At 34.8% G+C, this 22750-nt stretch overlaps 3 protein-coding genes across 3 annotated transcripts; 1 reads left to right on the plus strand and 2 right to left on the minus strand.

Annotated features, from left to right (window-relative positions):
- Positions 1–3135: 3135 nt before the first annotated feature.
- Positions 3136–7199, minus strand: LOC132064185 (acyl carrier protein 1, mitochondrial). The gene is made up of 2 exons (XM_059457087.1): positions 6923–7199; positions 3136–3736 (listed from the first exon to the last, which is right to left on the minus strand). The coding sequence occupies exons 1-2, from the start codon at positions 7112–7114 to the stop codon at positions 3560–3562; spliced, it is 369 nt and encodes a 122-aa protein (XP_059313070.1). The 5' UTR covers positions 7115–7199; the 3' UTR covers positions 3136–3559.
- Positions 7200–7905: 706 nt separating this feature from the next.
- On the minus strand, positions 7906–11650 carry LOC132062684 (vesicle transport protein GOT1-like). Its single transcript, XM_059455215.1, has 7 exons — positions 11578–11650; positions 10361–10486; positions 9311–9402; positions 9103–9189; positions 8893–8990; positions 8734–8815; positions 7906–8403 (listed from the first exon to the last, which is right to left on the minus strand). The coding sequence occupies exons 1-7, from the start codon at positions 11606–11608 to the stop codon at positions 8353–8355; spliced, it is 567 nt and encodes a 188-aa protein (XP_059311198.1). The 5' UTR covers positions 11609–11650; the 3' UTR covers positions 7906–8352.
- Positions 11651–15987: 4337 nt separating this feature from the next.
- Positions 15988–21659, plus strand: LOC132064186 (ras-related protein RABH1b). The gene is made up of 6 exons (XM_059457088.1): positions 15988–16267; positions 17324–17394; positions 18011–18099; positions 18234–18345; positions 20743–20833; positions 21217–21659. The coding sequence occupies exons 1-6, from the start codon at positions 16151–16153 to the stop codon at positions 21361–21363; spliced, it is 627 nt and encodes a 208-aa protein (XP_059313071.1). The 5' UTR covers positions 15988–16150; the 3' UTR covers positions 21364–21659.
- Positions 21660–22750: the final 1091 nt, after the last annotated feature.

Consider the following 22750-nt stretch of genomic DNA (forward strand, 5'->3'; position numbering starts at 1 on the left):
TTCATTCTCTATAACGTACTAAACACTCATAATCTCCATTAAATGAAAAAGTAAATACAGACTCTGTCTTTCCTTCGAATTCATGTATAAAATGAAAAAGTATCCTAGAAAACAAGGACAATCTAAAACCCCCAACGTTCCTTAGGCTTTCAGACCATCTCCTTTTGGATATCATTAGGTAATGCCTCTCTTTGACAATCATATTGCTTGAAGTGTCTGTAATGGCCAAATTTCTTTGTATTATTAAACCTCCAATGCTATGTACAATAAAATCCATATGAGCTTCGTATGGTAAATTTATCTGGTTCTTCTTGTGTTGGCTTGACTAAATAGTAGGAGTATCTATTATGTTGGATTGTATCAAGTATGTAAAATGGGTAGCTTTTTTTTTTTTTTTTTTTTTTACGGTGACAAGTTTTTTTTTTTCCGAGGTTGTTTTAATCTGTGGTAAATATACGATAATTTTGATTGATATTAAATTTTGTATATGTGGTTTAATCAATTACAAACTGAAATTTTGCACTTTTCATTATGTTGATCATTGAGATATAACAATATGACATTTTTTTTCTTTCTTTCTACTTATAAGAGATTAGATAGCGGTAGAAATCATACCCTGAGACGCGATGGCTGATAACTTGATATCACTATAATGAATGTAGCTAGGAATTTCCCTACCCGTGTCTACTTCTTGGAAACCTAAACCGGCAAGATAAGCGTATCAAGAGAAGATGAACAAAGCAAGGGGAGAGCTTATGCCTTGCTAACTGAATGGAGTTTCCGATTTATTCCCTGGCATTGATTTGATTAAAAGAAAGGTAAAGCCTTCACTTCAAGCTTTGAAGCTAAGTTCGCTATTCGATCAATGATAGGCTTTAGGCCTTACCTTACTCTTCAGGGGTTTACTCTTCTTTTTCAATTCTACTTTAATTTATCTCAATTTTAACAAATTTTTTTATCTAATTGAAAAAACATTGACACATATTTATAAGTTATTAGATATTTTTTCGTTTCTATTTTGTCATGACATGATTACTTATACATTTCACTGGAGAATAAAATTTATCTAATATACATAAAGTCTTGATATTTTGTTCAGATTTTATTTGACTTATATATCAGAAACTTTATTTTCTTAAGTTTTGCCTCTAATTAAATATTATCAAACTTTTTATAACATCATGAAAGTTCTATAGTCATAAAGTGATTAAAACATAATTGGTTAAGCATCATGAGTGCATATGATCAAACTAAAACTACATATATAGGACAATCCAACATAAGCTGACGAAACAAAGAATCAGAATTCAGAAGTAAGAAAATAGTCCTACCGTTATCAGTTTATTCCGTTAAACAAGATGAATTGTCTTCATACCTCCGTGCTTCATGAAAATCTGGTACCCAAAGGATCGATTTGATTCAAAATTTAGGATATGATTTATTTTGGCGTGCTATTTTCATTTACCTTAAAATACCTTTACTATAATGAAACCTATTTAATCAGTGTAGCAAGGATCTTTTGACAAAGCTGATACGGTCAATAAATTGATCAAGTTGTCCATGAAAATAAACAATCTATGATTGTGATTAATCAATTTATAAAATTAATCCTTGATCTTGGCTACATTTATAGAAGAGTATTTAATAAATTCAGTTAGTTAGTTTTAAAATCGCACAAAGCGCGGTCACATACACTAGTTAACAATAAGGCAGAAAAAATTTTGTGGTACTTAGGGTATGTTCGGTATGGAGGAAAACATTTTTCAATTTTCCCATGCTTTGGTTTCCAAAATTTAAAAACATTTTCTTTAGGAAAACAAGCTTCCCTCAAAAACGAAGAAAATGACTCTCTAATAATAAAGTAAAACAAGTCTATAAGTGCATTCCACCAACCACCCAACCCAGCCCCCAACTACTCCAACCACTCCACCCCCATGCCTATCCCACCCACCTACCCCTTCCCCCACGCCTATCCCCCCCACCTACCCCTGCCCCACTCCCTGGGCAAAATAATAATAATAATTTTGTTATGAAAAAAAATTTGATTTTTTTTTTTTTTGGTTTTTTGCACCACCCCACCCCTACCCCCAACCCCCTCGCAAGAAAAATTTAATTTTGTTTTGAAAAAAAAAGTTTTGAATTTTTTTTGTTTTTTGTTTTTTGCACTACCCTACCCCACTCCCCGCCCCACCCCACGCCACGCACCCCTGCCGCCAACCCAACTCACCCACCCTGCCCCCACCCCACCCCCCACCCAAAAAAAATTAATTTTGTTTTGAAAAAAATGTTTCGATTTTTTTTTTTTTGGTTTTTTGAACCACCCCACCCCTACCTCATCCCCACCCCCTCCCCCAAAAAATTAATTTTTTTTTGAAAAAAAAGTTTTGAATTTTTTTTTTTTTGGTTTTTTGCCCCACCCCCACCCCCACCCCATCACCCCCTCCAAAAAAAAAAATTGAGGGTGGGTGTGGGTGGTTGTGGAGGTGAGGAGTCGGCGTGGGGGTGGGGGTGGGGGTGAGGAGTGAGGGTGGGGGTGGGGTTGGGCATGGGGGCTAGGGTTGGGGTGAAGTTGTGGGGCTTGAGTGGGTATTTTTCTGAAAATATTTTCTACCAACCAAACGAACATGAGAAAATAAATAAGAAATTCACTTATTTTCCGCTACCTAAACGAACATGAGAAAATAAGTAAAAATTTACTTATTCAAGAACACATTTTCTTTCAAACCGAACACACCCTTAATTGCTATTCCAATAGTTATATTTTCTCCATGATCGACTATAAACTTGTGTAGACCTTAGCTCTCGACGGATTTATCAGTCTACAGAGGCAAACTGTCAAAAGAACAGTTTAATATGCAATGTACGAATATAATGGCTATCACAATTCATCAACCTATCGTCCTACTTCATTCGCCACTGGAAAAAAGGCATAAAACTACTTTCAGACTAAGCTGAAACAGACAATATATCTGCGAGTTGTGCCTTTGATGCTTATTTTTCCAACTAAGTCCCAAATAATTATAGTGAAGCAAGAGCGGAGATTAATCAATTTGTGACAGAGTAGATAATCCATTTTAATCACCTTCGGGAGATAATCTTTGAAAGAAAACACAACCATCTCTAACCAAAAAGAGATAGTGACGGAGGTCTAATCCACTCCAATTCTCGAAGTATTATTGCAAATGATAACTTACACTCATAATAAGCCGGAGAAATTTCATAGTTCCAACATCCAGCATCACCTTTACAGTTAACCTGGCTAGATAGATTCTTCAAATCAGTGCAACAACTGAAGCAATCTTGAAATTTTGTGGCATGTGAATATTATAACGGGAAAGACATCAACAAAATAAATACTTAATCGTTTTCTCGAGAAAGGCAACAAAAGGATGATATAATCCTCAATGGGAAAAGCTCGCGCGACTTGTCTTTAAAAGGGTCTGATTATTGCCTCTCAAAGAGGATCAGAATCCTACAACCTTGAACTAGTCAAATGACAAGGGCCAAGTGTACCTTTGATTATGATGGACAAATTCAAACCAACAAAGGTGCATTGAGTTTAACTCGACATTGGGTGATTATAAATATACTCAATTGCCTGTTCGCAGGACTCTATTCTGACAGCTTCCTTGTCTGGAATCTCCAGCTTGAACTCTTCCTCCAGAGCCATTACAATCTCTACTGTATCTAAGCTGTCCAAGCCCAAATCCTTCTCAAAGTGCACTTCAGGGGTCACCTGTATAAAATATAACCATTAACCATAAAGCACACATAATGACTGCTGGCATAATGAAAGACTATCCACTTACTTTTTCAAGCCTTTTATTTTACCACCAGCTTATGTACTGTCCTAACAAAGGAAAGACGGAAAGAGATAATTGCATTTGAACCAAATCAATTAAGTCAACAAATGCCACCAACAGAATATATCAACAACGTTACCTCTTTTGACACCATTTCTGTGACAACACCAACTGGCGATAGAAAAAGAGATAAAGTGTTGTTTTTGTGAGAGAGGTGGGTGGATTTCACTATAATCAAATTTTCAACCTATATCTGATTGACTCAGTTGTCTACTGGCATGTCACTTTTCCTTTTTAACGAGAAGAAGAAGCTGCATTATCCTACTCTCTTTATCTGCTCCGAAAGCTTGCATGTAAACTTAACTATTGTGCATAGTCCATCGTCACACTGAAAGGTCAGTGCAAGAGGAACCACAAACACCTAAGTGAAACACCTGTTGGCATATACTTGGTTAACTCCATTTATGCAGGCAAGAACAGAAAAGAGAAAGAATGATTATAACCTAAAAGGCTATATTTATGTTAAATTTAGTTAGGTGCATATTTTGTCCCTAATAAGCAAGTCATCTAGAGCAAAATACAGCAAACCATTTGGTTCTCTCAAACAAAGAAGTCCAAGGCAATTCATACAGTAGTTTACACATGTCAAATTTGTGTCGCAGAAGCAAGATCACTTTCAGTTGAAGACAACCTCCAGAAAGGATGTCTTCCCTTTGCAGATTGCTATTTGTTCTCTCTTTTCTACAGGTTATACTCCATCAAATCATAAACAGCTGTTTCATGACTACTTCACGTTAAAGTTTCCATACCTATGAAATCCAAAAAATATAGATAAGTGTCATACTAATATTTAGGATCTAGCACCTCTAGGGTAAGACACTATGCCCAACACTGGCTGGATTCTTACGCAGAACAAGTAACTTATAACAGTGATCAGGATATTAATATTACAAAGTTGATGTTCTTTTTTTTTTTTTTTTTTTTTTTTTGGTACTATAAAGTTGATGCTCTTTCGGTAACAGGAAATCATCTTATATCCATTCGTTTTAGCTTAGAATTTGAAGAAACTACATGGTAATAGTTTGGCTTTCTTCTATTTTTTGTCTAATTTTGTCTTCCGAGAAGAAGACCCTTCTAGAGAGAGAGAGAGAGAGAGAGAGAAGTCACTTGTAATGAAGCTGCACCTCTGCCCACTTCTCCACTCTCACCCCAACCCTACCAATCGGCCAACCTCATCCTTGCACTCCCATGATTCCCTTCCTTCCTTTTTATCTCTATCTTCATCATATGGACTCCAAAGCTTGCCCCTTCTCTGTTCCCACACCTACGCTCAACACCACTACAAACAATATACTCACTGCCACTTCCTCCTCAAAATTTTTCCAATATCAGACTAGTATTCTACTTCTTTATTATAAGCTTCTATTATCAGGTAAAGACTGACCAAAGACGTTGTTTCTATTAGCACCGAGAAACATTCAACAAGACTACAACAATAGCTGCCAAACCCAGGGTGTAATTCTACTGAACCAACTTGACGCTGTCCATCTAGCGAGGGCGAAATAACGGCCAGCAACAGCATTTTCCAGCAAGTAACAAACTTGACAAGCCCACAAGGAAAGCAGTAGAATAAAATTCGATATCATGGGATTGAGGAAGCACATATAAGTGCCTGCTGGAATATCCCTGCACCTAATTTTGGAGTCCTCGACAGACATTTATCCCAATACATCTCACAATGAAGCTCTAAAAGCATCATATTCCTGTTTCAGATATATATTTCCTAATGGAACAACCTTCAATGACCAAAATTATAGTCCATTGGGCCCTAAAATATTTCCTATTCTCTACAATTTGTTCCCAAATATAATCTTAAATATACTAAAAAAAAAAAAAAAAAAAAAAAAAACTTTGGTGTGTTGGCTTTCCTGGTTGGTGATACTATGAGATTCATGTGCATCCTCTATTCTTAATTCTACCTTTTTTTTTAAATTATAAACCTACATTCCCCCTTAATTTCATTCATTAAACCAATTAATTGACTTATCTTGAAAATGAATGGGCAGCTAAGGGTCTCATAACCTAACACTTCAGTGCAAAGACAGTCTAATAGATAGATGACTTCTCTTCTACAGAATCAAACTACCCTAAGTTTGATTGAAATTCATCAAGAGTAAATAATTCCAAAATTAAGTTCAAAACATAGCATTCAGCAGGTGACTAGAGAAATTTCTCAGTTACTTTTTTTCCAGTCTTAAAGTTGCCTAGAGCTACGAATAAACATTTGCCATCAACCCTACAGGAAAAATAAGAAAAATGGAAGCAGCTTCTAATTCCATTATCAAGCTGCCCAGACAAAGATCACACAATTAAGCATTTTGAATGACAATGTTACACTAAAATTGCCATGGATACCAATATTTTCTTTCTATGTTCTCCTTTTATTTTTGTACTGGGTTAGTAGTAGCTATATAAGTTGATAATTATGACAGTGTGGATTCATATAGGAGACCCAATTAGCTTCAGATCAATGTTGTTATTGACATAAACCAATACCTATATAATCTCTTTTTGGCATCAAATAGGTAACCATACCATTTGATAACATGTAACATATACCAAATTTCTTTTAACTTTGTTCATGCCTTGAAAATAGATACCCATATCATTCATTTTGATAAACATATATTCCCTCCGTCCCAAAAAGATTGCCATGTTTCAGATTACGAGAGTCAAACTAACTATTGTTCAATGTGAATTCGGACATAGAATCTTTAATTTACATATTCAGAAACTACATAAAAATACAATAGTTAACAGCTCAAAAAATTTCAAAAATCATGGTGAAAGAAAATATCATTTGACAGTCCAAATAGTAACTAAAATAACATTTGGGAACGGAGGGAGTAGCTATTTTCACGGATCCTCGAAGCTAAAAAAGAAGCTTATAGCTAAACGAAACCCTAATTACCCAAATCAACTCGCATAATATCTATCTACGACTACGAAGCAAATAGACCATTGATTGAACTTGTAGTCAGATTTCTCAGATCTAATTCAATTCGTCAAATGCATATATCAAGCAAATAAAAATAAATGACTTCTATAAGAGAAATGACCTTGGAAGGGTCGATTTTAGGGTAGCATTTGATGACATCAAGGACTCTGTTGATGACTTCATCTTTGGTGATATGGTCATCGTGTGACGACATCAATCTGATAGCTGTTAGCCTAGATCCATTTGAAGATAGGGATTGGGCTGCAGGAACACGGATGTGTCGGAGTATAGCAGATCTCAACGCCGACGCCATTTTTGTTGTTGTTCTCGTTTTTAATTGTTGGTATACCTCTTCTGTTTAGCTTTGTTGCGACTGAAAGAAGTGTTGAATTAGGCTACTAGTAAAAAGTAAATAAAAAGGGACTTGTGTATCTACGAATATCCTTGTATTTCTCAAAGGTAATGACAGGCTTGTAAATTTTCGAAATGGGTATTCCAGATCACTTAATAAAATTATTTTACGATTTTAAATAGTTTCACTCTTCAAATTGTTCTTATATTGTTATTAACGTAATAATATATGTTGAATATGAAGTTACTAATAAGAATTTGTTATTCTCATGTTCATTTGTGTACTTTATACTCGTCTTTTTACACTTTTATTTCCCTTTCAATCAAATCTTATTGAGTGCTTACTTTTTTAATGAGAAGTTACATGAAAACTCAATTTATATTTTTGTCAAGTTCCCTGTTGATTCAAAACCTAATCCACCTCCAAGTGATATTCAAAATTTTGTCTAAAGAAAGCTAGAAAAAACAACTTATTAAAAATTGCATTTTCTCCGAAACACAAAATTGTAAAAAGTGTATTCGGATTATTTTTGGCTAAGGTTTCGCAAAACTACTACTCTTAAAGAAAATAAAGAAGACCTTTTATATCTATGTTTCACAGATTCATTTAAATAATCTCGAAACTCAACTTCTTTCTGTTGTGTGGGATGATAAGGCAAGGGGAAAAGGAAGGAGACAATGAGAATTGAACTCAAGACTTATTATGGGAAAGACTTTCAACAATACCAAAAAAACTGTAAAGTTTGTTGGAACCAAATTCGACAACAGAGCTCATTCCACGTCAAAGCTAAGAGAGAGAAATAAAGGGAAGATATAAACCAAATTGAACTTGATCACGAAATGAGAAAATAGTGAAAACAGTTTCATGCATGAGCCTTGGCCTCTGTATCAGTCTATCAGATCGTATTGTATGTGCTCTCCTATATGGCTCCCTTTTGTTTGCTTCCGAACATCATTGACTGATACAAGTACTACACATACAATATCACATACTCAATTTGACAACTAATGTTTTATCCACAAGCTAAAGTTTCAAACTTTAGCAGCAAAGAAGTTTGTACATATCCTGCATAATATTTTCATTGTTCAACAAAGTCAGTTGTGACTATGAGCAAGGTTCATTAGAACTTTGATTGGTCAGATGCTTCTCATTGTAAAGCTTTCTGGTTTCAGAATTCATTTACTGTTAAGCTACAGTCCTCAAACGGGGATTCGTTTGCCCATGTTAACCCTGTAATTTCGTTGAAAGAGCTGCACAAACATAAGGAAAGAGTACTTAGCTTCAATTTCCGAAATGCTTTGCCTGTTAATGAACATGCAAAGCTTTGCTTCAGACAGTGTAAACACACAGAGCAAAGATTCTTAAAGCCTAACATCTGTTAATAAGACAATTGGAAGCTGCAAATAGAAAATCAGTCGACAGTAACTTCTCTATACTCTTAATCTATGAACTATCAGAAGTGGATTTCAGGAAGTCAACAAAGGCACAAATTTCCTTACAGCGCAACCAGTTGACAACCACAATAAGATGCATCGCACCTAACTTTTAATGCTACTGCAGAAAATACATATAAAACATACCGATGATACAGATGATTGGCGAAACAATCCACCGATGATAGGTAACTTCCTTAGGAAAACAGCAAATGCGGGCCAAAAGCCACTGCATTACATAGTGCGCCTCATTAGCGAATAAGGTTTATTCTTGGTGAGTCACAAGGATGCAAGAAATAGGTTTACCTGAACAACACAAAAAGACCATAGATCTCTCCAATCATGCCTAGCACAGGCCATCCAATCATAATGAGGAAGAAACCAACAGCAAAGGAGGCAGAACCCTATCAAATAATTAAAGTTTGGCATATGAACAAGGGGATCGGCAAGGGGAAAAAGGTAAGAGCAAAGTCAAAGTCAAAGGATGAATTGGGACATAGAGAGGCAATGTGGAACCTTAAAATTTTGCCGTTTCATGAAAAAAAAAAATTGCAGAGTAGACATCACTCCAGTGGTTAAGGTCACTCCAGACAGAAAGAGGATCTAATCACACAAGAAAGCATCGTTGAAGATTATGCAAATAAACATACTAAAGGACAGAAGGACAAAGTACTAGACGATGAACTACAAAATGGTGATCAGATCGCGATAAAGAAAAACTCACATTCCCAATGGCAACGAAACTCCTGTCATAGAAGAGAAACAGTCCGACCAGAGTAAAAATTACACCAAATCCAATCAATCCTAGCCCAATCTCTGTCACATATCAGAGAAAGTAAGAACTTGAGGCAGCAAATAAGGCAACATTGTCACAGCATATTAAACCAACCATGAAACCACCGTAAGTTTCAGTTGATTCAGAACAGTGAGGGAGATTGTTTAACGATTATGTAAAATCATATTCAAGAAAAGATACAAGACTTCAACACAGTACAATATGACTTCTTGATAAGTTTCCATAACAAAATATGACACTAGAGCACCAGATGATCCCAAGGCATACCATTTTTTTAAGCAATGTCACTTTTGACAATTATGCTTTACTTAGGGGAGATAAGATTAATCCCAGCACATACAAGGAAAGAAACTTATATAATTAGTTAAAAAGGTCTACATTCCGCAAATTAAAATTTGATAAGATTACGAGGCGAGCTCAAGAATTTTTATACTTATTGTATTCAACAGTGTAGTTTACTAATTATTCTTGACCATAGTACACTGATTAGTAAATCCAAGCTTATCTCTCTCGGGAGCCATTATACAATTTCAGATCGTAGATGAGAATGAAGATTTTGATTTCCTATCGTTGAAGAACAATGTATATGGTACTACTATGTCAAACAAACATAATTTTTTTCACCGGTGTCCTGAAAAACATATGCCGTTCAACTTTCAAATGTCCAGAAAAGAGCCAACCGATTCACTTAAGTGTTCTGCAGCAAAACTGAATGACCAGAAAGCCATATACTTTGGTGTAAGTTTGAAATCAAATGAATTACATAAGTAAGATCAAATAAAACGTACAATATCAAATAAACGTACTGGAGATGCTTTAGGATTCATTACTGGTAAAACTACTTGCAGATTTTAAGATAAAAACTTTATCCACTATGTAAGAAATGGATGTTGTTTACTGCTGATGAGTGAAATTGCTGTTAGACAGGACTGATTACTGCCAATTTTGGGGGAACTTCTATAAATTGTTCAAACTCACCTTTAAGGCATCCTATTCCCCATTTTGACTTTCTCTTGGAGTCGTCTTTTAAGTAAGATCTTCTTCCTTGTTCTTCCCTCTTCCTAAGTTCTCGACCTTCTAGATCTCCAAAAGCTCCCACTATGACTGTTACTCAACAGAAATTAAGAGCCTTTACTTTCGGCTCATTGGGATAGAGATAGGAAAAAAAGAGATCACAATTCAGGGAAGTTAATGTACGTATAATATTTGATCTGCAAAACAACAGTGTATTAACATCTCATGCAAAATGAAGAAAGAAATAAGAAGAAATCCATCAAGCAAGCCTGCACCAACCAGCATCATGGTGAATTTGTAAAGCAGCAGTTACAAAGCTCAAAGAGTGTAGAGTGTTAGATAATGAGATTCGATATCGTAGAGCCATAATAGACATGACAGAACCTGCCAGCGGCGGAGCCACACCAATGAAGGGGATTCAATTGAATCCTCTTCATCAAGAAGTTACACTGTGCAAATAGAACAAAAACACTTATTTTTGTATATATATAATCTTTTGAATTCCCTTGTCATAAGGGAAGCTTTCGTTGTAGTGGAAAAAGTGCTTCAGAAATTGTTCCAGCTGAAGGTTCGAATCCCGTGTGCAAAACTTCATTTTTTTTAATCTCCTCATTAAAATTCTTGGCTCCGCCACTGGGACCAGCAGTTGAATTTTTCAATATATACTACATCACCATGATGCAGATAAGGAAAAGCAAAAACATACTGCATCAAGGCTAAACTATAAACAGAAACAAGTTTGTACAATCTTCCCATGTGAGAAATTCTTCATTTTCTTAATCTCCTTATTAAAATTCTTGGCTCCGCTACCGGAACTAGCAGTTGAATTTTTCAATATAAACTACACCAAATGATGCAGATAAAGAAAGGCAAAACATACTGCATCAAGGCTAAACTATAAACAGAGACAAGTTTGTACAATCTTCAATGGAAGCAAATTGATCGACCAATTCTTTGATTAAAAAGATAGAACAAGAAATAACAGCAATTAAAGAAATATTCCCTAGATGATCATAAAACTTCTAACATGTATAGGAACAAAAATATACACTTAATGCAAATCAGAACACTCAGTATGGTACTTCGACCATATGGAAGAACCATTTCAAAAACATCATTACAGGATTACAGCAAATAAGAAAAGCCTACGATTATGAGAATAGAAGGGCGGTTGCACTCACTCTTAACATCATTTTCTTCAAATGAAGCCATCCTGTTAAACAGAACTTGAAACTTCAATTACCAAATAACCTGAAAATAAAAACGCTAGATGATGGAATCAACTATTGCATCAGTACTCATCTCTTCAGTGACACTTTTTCAAACACAAACCAAACATAAATTAAGCAGCATAAAATATACTCCCTGAAAGGGTTCTCTGTATCAAATTGAGTTTTAAGATGTCATTTTTCACCAAATTGATATTTGCAACAATAACATTTTTAAAATGTATGTTTTAGTCTTAAAATATTTTTCTTCACCAAATTGATAGGCGTCAAAGAAGAGTTGGAACTTGGATAATACTCCGACTAACAAATACTTTATTAACTGCTACATGATCATATTTTTAAAATATATGTCAAAACCTAAAAATAATAGAAAATATAAGTGTTAGAACCTTAAAATATTGCAACTAACGATATTTAATCTCAAATCGTTTAACGCTGTCAATCATACATCCAGAAGTAGACAAAGTTGTAATTATTTTACCGCACATTGTTGAAAAATGCGAAAAGTAAATGACAATAAAACTTCACGAAGTTGAAGTTTATCTGTGAGAATTAACTGTTTTTGCATAAATCCATGATACATATACGTAATTTTAATTTGGGTATGCTTGTGAAGTGCTAAAAATGGGTATACAGAGGAGAGAGCAGGGGAGTGTTTACCGACTCAACACGGTTCAAGTTTCTTTCTGTTTTCGACTAATATACAAATACTCCTATTAACTGCTACATAGATCATAGATATGTTAAACTAAGAAATAACATGATTTATAGATCAAAACCTTGTTATTAAAGATTAAAAATAATAGAAAATATAATTGGAGAACCGAAGCCATGAGGCTCAACGGTCGGAAGTTTTTTCGAATTGCTATTGCAACTAACGATATATGAAAGAAATAGCTAATTATGCAATCTAGTTCGTAATTAAATTTCAGAAAACGTTTAACGCTGTCAATCATACATCCAAGTAGATGTGAGTAAGAGAAAAAGTTGTAATTTTTCAGCAATATTACTTGCTCGATCATACGAATCAAATTCTTGAGAAGAAGAGGGCACATTGTTGAAAATGACTCGATGTGTTTCGTGCGTTCATTGTTCAAAAACGATATGAATCGAGGAAGTAGTTCCTGCAGATCAAAATTGACAATAGAAACTTCACGAGAGATTGAAGTTTATCTAAGAGAATTAACAATTTTTGCGAAAATCCATGATACATACGTAATTTCACGATTTGTCGGTGGTATGCTTGTGTGAAGTGCAAAATGGGTATACAGAGGAGAGGGGAGTGTTACCCCAAAGAAGAAGATAGCTTGTGGTTATGAAGAAGAAGAGCCTCTAACAGAAAAGGCGCGGTTCAAGTTTCTTTCTGTTTTCAATTAAGTAGCTAATATAGCGTCATGGATAACGTGTTATGGCATGCTACTTTTATGCTAAGATATTATTAATTTTATTTTTATTAAGCAAAATTATTGTAATTATGTTTTAATTGATTTGTTTATAAACATCTTATTGTTTGAGTCAAAAATCGATCGGTATAATCGACTTTGCCCAAATAGTCTAAATTTGTGATTTAAAAGTAAAATTTGCAGGCTAAAGCTTTCTTACCGCTGGGAGATGAAAAGAATTGGTTGGAATAAAAATGATTGAATTAACACAAGAAATTTGCATATAGAAGTAATATTAAAGATTGAATATGATTAAGTAAATAAAGAGAAAAAGTAGAACTTATGCCAATGCGTGGAGGTGATGAATAGTAGTAATGGGATTTCTCCTTTAGGAGAAGAATGAGGAGTTGTGGAAGGATGTCTGTTCGACCGAACTTTGAGATTCGGAAAGAAGAAAAATCTTTGAGAATAATGGAATAATAATAATATTGTGGAAAGTACATCCAAAATTGTCTCATTTTTGAACTCGTGGGAAAAGGATATCCAAGTATACCCACAGTAGAGCTCTAGTCAATTTATACAAGAGTAGTAAAACAAAGATCATTTATGGTCTTTGATCCTTTCGTGACTTGATCCTGAGCCTTTTACACAATAGACGCTGAAAAACAAGAGAAGAACCTAAAAATCGATTAATGAGATGTGTAGCCGATAAGTTTTTATCCCTTCCCCCAGGTATTTTTAGGAATAGAGATTGGTAAATTCAAAAACCTGTTTCCTCGCAGAAGGTGCGATGTTTTCTCTAACAATCCCGAATTTTGTTGATTTAAGTTTCTACCAAGATGTTTGATGAATTATGCCTTGAGAATAAAAAAATTAGAACATCCTGGAGTTCTAACTCATGCATTGTACCAAACTGATTACTTTGATTTTTGTGTGAAATTGGCTAGATTTCAACAAGGGAAAAATGCTTATTTAAAATGGAGAAGGCATTGGATTTAGTATGAAGAACTAAGGAGAATTAGTATTTGAAAAATCATCAGGAAAAGTCAAAAAATATTTTTCTCATTATCGTATAAGTGGGTGTCTTATAGGGTCTAGACTGTAAATCTATATGATCTAGAAAACCGTGCTGTTTAGTAGTAATTGAACTTGTGGGAAAAGGAGGCTTGGTTTGTCTTGCCATGGGGCAAACTTCACAAGGAAATTCTTTATTGTTAGGGATGGATATAGGCAAGAATTTAATTTTTTTCATAGCATGATAAGGTAAATGTCCAAGTCTGATCATAATTTGCTCGGATCGGTGATATTAGAAACGAAACATTTTTTATTCATCTTGATCAAAACGAGGACTCGAAATTTTGGCGTATGGATTTTTCAGGTTCCATTTCTCGTGCGTGTTGTTTAAAAACAAGGAGAGAACACAAAATTCTAGACTTATTTTTTGATTGAAATACAGAATAGGACCGGACTTGGTAGTTTTTGAATCAAAGTAGAATATTTTCCACTTAGCATGTACATCATTTAATCCCATCAAGAAATTGGATTAACGGGTGACCATAACTTTTGATAAGGTTCTGTAAAATACATTGCTCTTACAAAATAAAAGATCAAATTTAGTTGATCTTAGAGAGACTCATCTTTGAGAAAAAGAAGATATATATATATACGTTAGCTCATTCCATAGCTCCTGCATTGTGAGTAAATCACACTTCCCATGCAGTAGGCTTTAAGGCTTTAATGAACTAGATGAAATAGGGGAAGGTAGAACTCCATTGTTGAAGAAGATTTTTGAATAGTTTGAGGCTTTGAACTATTATTCATTGTTTAGTTCATCTCGGCCGAACTCATCTCAAGCAAACTATTTTTTGGGGCAGGATTATAAATGATTTATTTAACCAAAGTAACGTGCACAAGCAAATCTTTTGGACTAGAGATGCATGGTGCAAATTGCAAATTAAAAAGGAAATCATAGACAGATGGTTCTTTTTCCCTCTTTTAATAAATCACGCAGGCTCTCAGGCAATAATGGATTTCTTTCATTTTTACTAACAAATAGTATAACTTGCCGACATAGTTAAAATTTATGGATGTTTTAATATATTAAATGGTGGATTAATCTTTTCCGCAATAGTAGTACCCTTAATTGTGTAACAACAAAAAGTAGAAAGTCTTAAATGACAGTAAAGAAATGTTTTTCAATTGTTTGTGTCCTTCTTTACTGTTTCTACATGTATATATAGCAAATGGAAATAGATTATACAGCATACCAAAATTTAAATAAGTGAAAATTAGAAAAATCATGTGTGTGACTATTTGTGCCAGCCACTTCACTAGATTTATCAAGAACAAACTTTTCTAAAGGTGTATGGGCCACTGCATTTGTATGGACCACTGCAAAGGTTTTCCGACTCAGAATCAGAGTAATAATAATAATAATAATAATAATAATAATAAAGTGGAAAGTAAGATTGTCTACTATAAAATCACAGAGTTTGTTAGTGTTGTAAGATACATTTATTCTTTGAATTAATGATTGCAAATTTGTATTATCACAGTGTTGCATCCTCGTAATTTTTTTTTGATTTTTTTTTTTTTTTTTTTGCAATGGCTTGTAAGATAAATTACGCAACGTGTTTGAAAATAAGAGTGTGTATATATATATATATATTTCGAAAAAAGAAAAAAGGCACAGAAAATAGAAAAGAGAAGAACATGAAATACAGCAAATTAAAAAGGAAATGGTTCTTCTTTTTTTAAAAGATTAATGAGATCCAGCAAATCACCATAATGCCAGTGTGCTCATCCAAGTAATGAAAGCATGTTACAAAATGCAGAGTCCTTGTGTGTGTGCATCCTTTTTTTTTCGCCGAAACCCGAAAAAAGAAAAAAAGGCCAGAAAATAGAAAAAGAAGAACATGAAATTCAGCTTCCAGCAAAAAAACATGTGCTCATTCAAGTAATGAAAGCATGTTACAAAATCACTCACGCGCTACGCTACTCTTCCAATACAAACACACAAACACTTAATTTCTCTCGCTAAGCCCTACACTCCCCTTTGCTGATCATTTTCCGGCGAGATCTCTGATACTCTTGTCGGAAAATCCTGATCGGATCCGCCACGTTAGACCAAAAGATCCGATTAGATGGCTCCGGTTTCGGCTCTTGCTAAGTATAAGCTTGTCTTCTTAGGAGATCAATCCGTCGGCAAGACCAGTATTATCACCCGATTCATGTATGATAAATTCGATAACACCTATCAGGTATACTGCTTTCTTAATTCGTTAGCCGATCTGTTTGTTCGTTTTGCTACATAACGACTTACTAGTAATTTGTCGAGATCGTGATCTGTAAAGCACATCTATTGGCACTTGTATGTATAATTTGTTCGATGTGTGCATCAATGCATACGATAATAGATATTTCACAATGTATTGTTGGTCATATTATTTGCTTAGAGTAGAATACATTATTTGAAGACTATATGTCAGTTTTCTGTTTGCGAATTTTGATTGGAGTAGGTTGATCTCTGGAAGCTGGTTGCCTTAATAACTGATAAAGTTTTAAAGCATTTAGGACACTCGTGATATACAATTAGTAAAAGTGTAGGTTTTCTCATTAAGAAAAGGAATAGAGAAAATGGGCATAAGTAGTGGCTTATTGTCATGCGTCTCCTCACTCTCTAATAACCCGAAAAACTGCTCTCCTTGAACATTATTGACAAGATAATCCACAGCTGACAGGACCTTCTGGGGAGTGTTATGTATGTAAATGAGTTACATCAAATAATGCCTGAAAAACCAGCTCTCCATAGGGATTAGTCTCACGAAGATACAGTTAGAATGTATTCTCTAATCTATCCTATGGATCCCTTCTCTCGACAAACTATATATCTGAACTTAATATTTTAAGTTCGACCAACGTAGATTCAGAAATTTATTATAAATTCTCAAATCTTTCTTTCCCTCCTTTTTTCTGGATAAAGTGTTTGATGTTTCCTTTACTGTGGCTGACTGTTTTGTTTGGTCTGAAGTAAATGATTCGCTTTGTCTTGTGATTTGCTGACTTTTAGACAAATGATTAAAACAAGCCTCAATTCCCATGCCTTGATGGAATAGGATTCCTACGTGTCTTTTTGACCGTGAAACTGCTTTTAATCTAGACTCTAGTCCTTGCTTCCCCTCTTCTAGGGAAGTATTTCCATTTGAAGGAACAACTCCCTCTTCTCTTCCAAATTTTAGCCGTTTTCCTTTTTTATTTATTTTCAAAGTAGAAGTTATGTTATCAGGTATCCTCATATTATTGAATTTCTTGTTCAGGCTACAATTGGTATTGACTTCCTGTCAAAGACTATGTACCTTGAAGATCGTACAGTACGATTGCAGCTATGGTAAGATATACTTCTTGATGAGCCAATGCCTGCTGTGATGAGCATAAACGCTGTTTTAACAATATTCTTAGTACTTTACATTTGTGAATGTTGTTAAGGAGAGATAGCATTAATCTATTCGAGGTAAGACAAGTAACAGTAAAATGTTATGCCTTGACTTGCCCTATTTCATGAAAAAGTGATGTAGCTAGCCTTTATATGGGTGTAACATATATCAGGACGACAATTGGTCAGTTCATATATCGTGGTAAAATGGGTTTTTTAGTTAATGACTAAAGATATAATTGCTCTTGCTTCAGTATTCTGTTGGGAAAAAAGGGATTAAAAAGAAAGAAATCCGATCTAGCCTTACAAGGCTAGGTTATGTTTTTCCTCTATGCCTTCCATTTGGATTATGAGTAATTATTAAACTTCTAGCCATTTTATGAAAATGCCCCGGCCTGACAAAGACATTCTTATGAAACCAGTTCATGGTATCAAAATTTCTGTGACATGTTTTCACTAATTTGGAAAAAATTTCATGCCAGGATTCTTGTTTGGTTCATTTGATGCTGGATGTAGCATTATTTTACATTTTGAAGTGCTCTAAAATTTGCCTTTTCATGATACACTTCAGGGATACTGCAGGTCAAGAGAGATTTAGGAGTCTGATACCAAGCTATATTAGGGACTCCTCTGTTGCTGTCATTGTGTATGATGTTGCAAGTATGTCACTATTCAATACTGTGCAGTTTTTTTCTGATCATACTTGGTTTATCTTTTATCCTTGCTTGGAGAAGAATTACTTCAACGACATATCCCTTGCTAAAGTGACACTGTACTTTTCTTGTTGGTTCCAGGCAGGCAGTCCTTCTTAAACACTTCAAAGTGGATTGAGGAGGTTCGAACTGAGAGGGGCAGTGACGTTATTATTGTCCTTGTTGGTAACAAAACTGATCTTGTTGAAAAGAGGTAGTGTTAATTTTTTCATTCTTGTTTTCCTTTACGCACCGTGTGAGAGTTAGAGAAGCTTTTTTTTTTTTTTTTTTTTTTTTTTTTGGAGATGTGATGTGGAATCTTCACCTTCCTTTTTGTCCTCTTAGCTCATCTCATTCAATTTTCTGGTCTTATCTTCCTGCATTTAGGTTTTGTTATGTCAAGGTCTCTACTAACAGAATTCCTTGATGGTTAACACCCCCATTTTTACCCCCTTAAAAAGGTGGTGATATCCAGCTATTATGTAAAAGATGAAAATAGAAGGGGATTGAGAATCATATTGATGTCAAACATCATCCTGTTCACCAGTTATTTGCATTCAAGTAACTGAGAGCTCTAAATTTTATTTTTGAAGCTGTTAAAGTAAACTGAGAGCTCTAAAATCTAAATTGTTAAAAGTTGAATAATTTGAAATGGATTCTACATTATGTACTAATTGTTTGTTATGCATTTTCGGAGTAGAGGACAAACTATTATGACTGGACAGCTGCTGTTATATTTATCACTACTGCTGGATTTTTATGTTTTAGCAACTCTCCTGCCAAATACCAGAACCTATGCTTCTGAAGGGGGCTAAACACGGCAAATATAAGAACAATGTTATCAAAGGCAAAAAGCAAAAAAAGTTGTATCCTTTTTGGAGCTTTAAGCGCAAAGTGCAAATAAAGTGAGGCTTTAACGAAGAAAGACACAAATGAAGAAAAAAAACATATTTCATTTAAGGATAATAGCTGTAAACACAAGCAACTACTATATGACAAAGGAATTAAAAAAAAAAAAAAACAATATTAAGTGATATAGTTCTTTTTTCGTGGTCTCTTCAAGGTAGAGCCTATAGGTGATGACAGATGCCTTAGCTTCTTGATGCTTGAAATGAAGCGTCAGCTTAGCGAGGCGACTTACTCGGCCTGTTTGAACATAACTTGAGAGTTTAAGGGGGCCTCAGGCGAGCCTTTGACATTATTGTATAAAAAGTTGGATAAATGTATGTGGGGAAAAATTTAAAGGGTTCGAAATGACTAGTATTTGGTTGTAGATTCGACGTATCATGGAAGCATCTAAGTTTGAAAATGTCATGGCCAGCTTTGAATAGTAGGGTCTTGATGTTGTAATTCTTGTACAGTAAACATGTGGGCTTTAAGCCACAGAAACTGTGCTTGAAGTTCTTGACCATCCCCTTCTTTTATCTGAAGGAGACTTGAAGATATCTTATTATTGCATAACCCATAGCCTAGTTGAATATAATTGTCGTTGCATTCATGTGTTCTTTTTGCTTGGATATCCAACATTTTTTCCTTAAGCTTACAAAACCTATCTAGATATGAATAGACATTGTCGAACTGAAAAACGTAGGGTCTCAATATATTCTTTGGTCGCAGAACTAGCTCAAAGGAAATATAAAGAAATGAGCTATGATTTCCATTTATAAATGCTCAGTTCATTTAAAAGTACTTGAAACTTGTGTAATATAGCGACTGAACTGAGCTGCTAGTTTTCTTTATTTAGCTACACATCTTTACTTACAGTATGAATCCTGTCAACACTTATCCTTTAATAGTGATTAAGATTTAGTTTATTCAGCCATATCAGGAACTATGAAGTATGAAGCTCTTGACTAAGCTGGGGTGGAAAATTATTAGGGTAGATGAGATTCTTATTTTCCGCTGGTGCTCTGGATCTTATTCAGGCTTTAGTTGTTGGGATGCCCTAGTTTGGTCTGAGTTGTACTGTTGACCAGCAGAAGTGAGTTGACATTTATGTGATTGTTTGACTAGCTACCTGTATGGGTGCTTTCGGAAACTCTTCGTCTTCAATGAGTTAGTTTTAGTTATTGTTAGTTCATGATCATTCAGTATGTTATAATTGCTGAATAGGAATGTAGTTTAAGCATTGTCTGATCTAAATAGAAAGTTCCTTAGTAATGCACTGGGGCTCAAGTATTAGGATTTGTAACCTTTTCATCTATTTTGTTCAGTAATAGAGGTAATCTGCATTTCCTCATGGAGTGATAAAGTAACTGCCACTTTCTTTATCTGTGTTACAAGTTCCATTCTGTGGAAGAAATGGTAGAGATTTATAGGGAACGAGTAGCGTGGCTCTGTGCCCCAGGAATGGTTAAATATTTGCTACAAGTTCCATTCTATGTGGAAGAAATGGTAGAGATTTATAGGGAACAAGTAGTCTGTGGCTCTGTGCCCCAGGAATGGTTAAATGTTAGTGAGATTTGTGTTGTGCTATCTACAACTGGAGTACTGTGTTGTTATGGTTATTCTTATAATTACTATACCTATGAACCTATCAAAAAAAAAAAAAAAAATTACTATACCTATGACATAATTCTTTTGCGTTCTTTGGTCCTGTGGAAAATTGCAGGCAAGTCTCAATTGAGGAAGGAGAAGGGAAAGCTCGCGAACTAAATGTGATGTTTATTGAAACCAGTGCGAAAGCTGGATTCAATATTAAAGTAAGTGATGTTAGTTTTATAATTTGCTTCAATAAAATGTGAGGAAGTCTTATCTTTCGTATGGAAGATAACAATCTGCATCATTTGTGCTGTCATGCGAGAAAATCAGTGCTTTGAGCATGCTTTCTGGGTCGAGCTCGTCGCACGGGGCTTGCCTAGTGCAGTTTGTCTCTCATGTGTGGTTTGTTGGCTATTACACTGGATTAGGGTTTACCCTCTTCGCACCCGAAGGGTAGCGGCTACGGGTTCCCTTTTATTTTTATTTTTATTTTTTTAAAAAAAAAAAGAACATCAGTGCTCTGATGTTACCGAGTTATTGTTCTCAACTGCTTTTCTTGCACCCACTTGCTATTTTGTTGCTGATGCATATTCAACTCTTGCAGCCTCTTTTTAGGAAAATTGCGGCAGCTTTGCCAGGAATGGAGACACTATCTTCAGCTAAGCAAGAAGACATGGTTGATGTCAACCTCAAGTCAAGCAACACAAATGCATCCCAATCACAGGCACAATCAGGAGGATGTGCTTGTTAATTTTATGGTTTGCAATTCTATAGTTTTCGACTCAGGTTCTTTTATTTTGTTTTCGACAACAGTTATTGTCTGTAAAGTTCTTCGTTGACAACCGTAAAATTTGAATTTTTTGTTTTTGTTAAAGTTGGACACAGGAGCTTGTCATCCTAGCTGAGTAAGACGTAGTATGTGTCACTTATTTGTATCAGTCTCTAGACCTATGCTATTTAGCAGCCCCCTTATGGAACAAGTCTTCTAAGAGCATGTTATCAGCTGATTCATTGCAATTTTGTAATCGGAAATTTTGGTTGGACGTTCTTGAGCGAGTAATGGTTGAATGTGAGGAACTTTATTTTGTGTCTCACACAATTGATACAAGCTGTGTGAGTTTTTATTTTCTTTTACAAAAAATTAGTGGAGCCAAAATTTTACTTTTTTCGGTCCGCCAATTTCTGAAACAAAAAGAATCTCACACAATCTGTGTTGCTATACACTACTATTGGTTTCGATACATGTTTCAGTAAGTCTTTTCAAACCTTGTCTGGAAATTTGTGTATGTTAAGATAAATGGTACAAAAACGGCACTCTAGTTAGACCATAGTGCACAATTTCAATATGTGTCTTCGGGTTATCAATGAATGAATAGCTCGTGTTAACAATCTTTCATTAAAAGCATGTCAAATGACATAAATGCTTTTAAAGAAAGGCTTCTTGTAAGAAAAATAAAAATTTATGATGGTATGATATAGTATGAAATCTGTATAAGTTTTAATTTCTTCAATCTGATTATTTCTTTTTTTCTTTTCACCTGTGTGCATAAACACTAATCAGTGAAAGTATGTGTTACTATCAATTTCTTATAACATTCTATCATTATTCGTTAATTATATATCACTCAAGGTTCTGATTTGGTGATCAATGAAGGGAGAGGAATATCATGAGGTTCTAGGATCAAGTTTAAAAAAGAAATACATATACATGAAAGGTGACAAGTATTCGATGAAATAATTGAGTTGCGTGTGGGCGATAGGTGACAAGTATTCGATGAAATAATTGAGTTGCGTGTAAGCTATCGCCCAAACACCTTGACCAAAAAAATTAGATTCTTGTATAACTACTCTTTGTACCAAACGTCGCTTTACACCATATCAGCCATTAGTCCCAATTTATTTTTTTTGCACAGATTGTCCTTCAAACGCGCTGCTCTTTAATTTTTGTCCCTCAAGTTGCTGGTCTTTAATTTTTTTCGAGGTTCTGGGTTTGAACCCCGGCTCGGTAAAAAAAAAAAAAAAAAAAACAAGGCTAGGTTTCGCGAAAGTTAGGCCTTATAAGACCTAATTTTGTTACTTTTTTTTTTTTGCGCGGATTGCCCTTCATTTGGGGTGGTCTTTAATTTCTGTCCTTCAAA

The sequence above is a fragment of the Lycium ferocissimum genome, chromosome 7 (genome assembly GCF_029784015.1).
Source record: "Lycium ferocissimum isolate CSIRO_LF1 chromosome 7, AGI_CSIRO_Lferr_CH_V1, whole genome shotgun sequence".
In the NCBI taxonomy this organism is placed as follows: Eukaryota; Viridiplantae; Streptophyta; class Magnoliopsida; order Solanales; family Solanaceae; genus Lycium; species Lycium ferocissimum.

Coding starts and splice junctions, on each gene's coding strand:
- LOC132064186 (XM_059457088.1), top strand. CDS start 16,151: ATGGCTCCGGTTTCGGCTCTTGCTAAGTATAAGCTTGTCTTCTTAGGA. Junction 18,346..20,742: donor ACTGATCTTGTTGAAAAGAG/GTAGTGTTAATT, acceptor GGAAAATTGCAG/GCAAGTCTCAATTGAGGAAG. Junction 20,834..21,216: donor AAGCTGGATTCAATATTAAA/GTAAGTGATGTT, acceptor CAACTCTTGCAG/CCTCTTTTTAGGAAAATTGC.
- LOC132062684 (XM_059455215.1), bottom strand. CDS start 11,608: ATGGCTTCATTTGAAGAAAATGATGTTAAGA. Junction 10,487..11,577: donor TGAAGAAAATGATGTTAAGA/GTGAGTGCAACC, acceptor GTTGAGTAACAG/TCATAGTGGGAGCTTTTGGA. Junction 9,190..9,310: donor GTTTCGTTGCCATTGGGAAT/GTGAGTTTTTCT, acceptor TTGTGTGATTAG/ATCCTCTTTCTGTCTGGAGT.
- LOC132064185 (XM_059457087.1), bottom strand. CDS start 7,114: ATGGCGTCGGCGTTGAGATCTGCTATACTCCGACACATCCGTGTTCCT. Junction 3,737..6,922: donor CTAAAATCGACCCTTCCAAG/GTCATTTCTCTT, acceptor TATTTTATACAG/GTGACCCCTGAAGTGCACTT.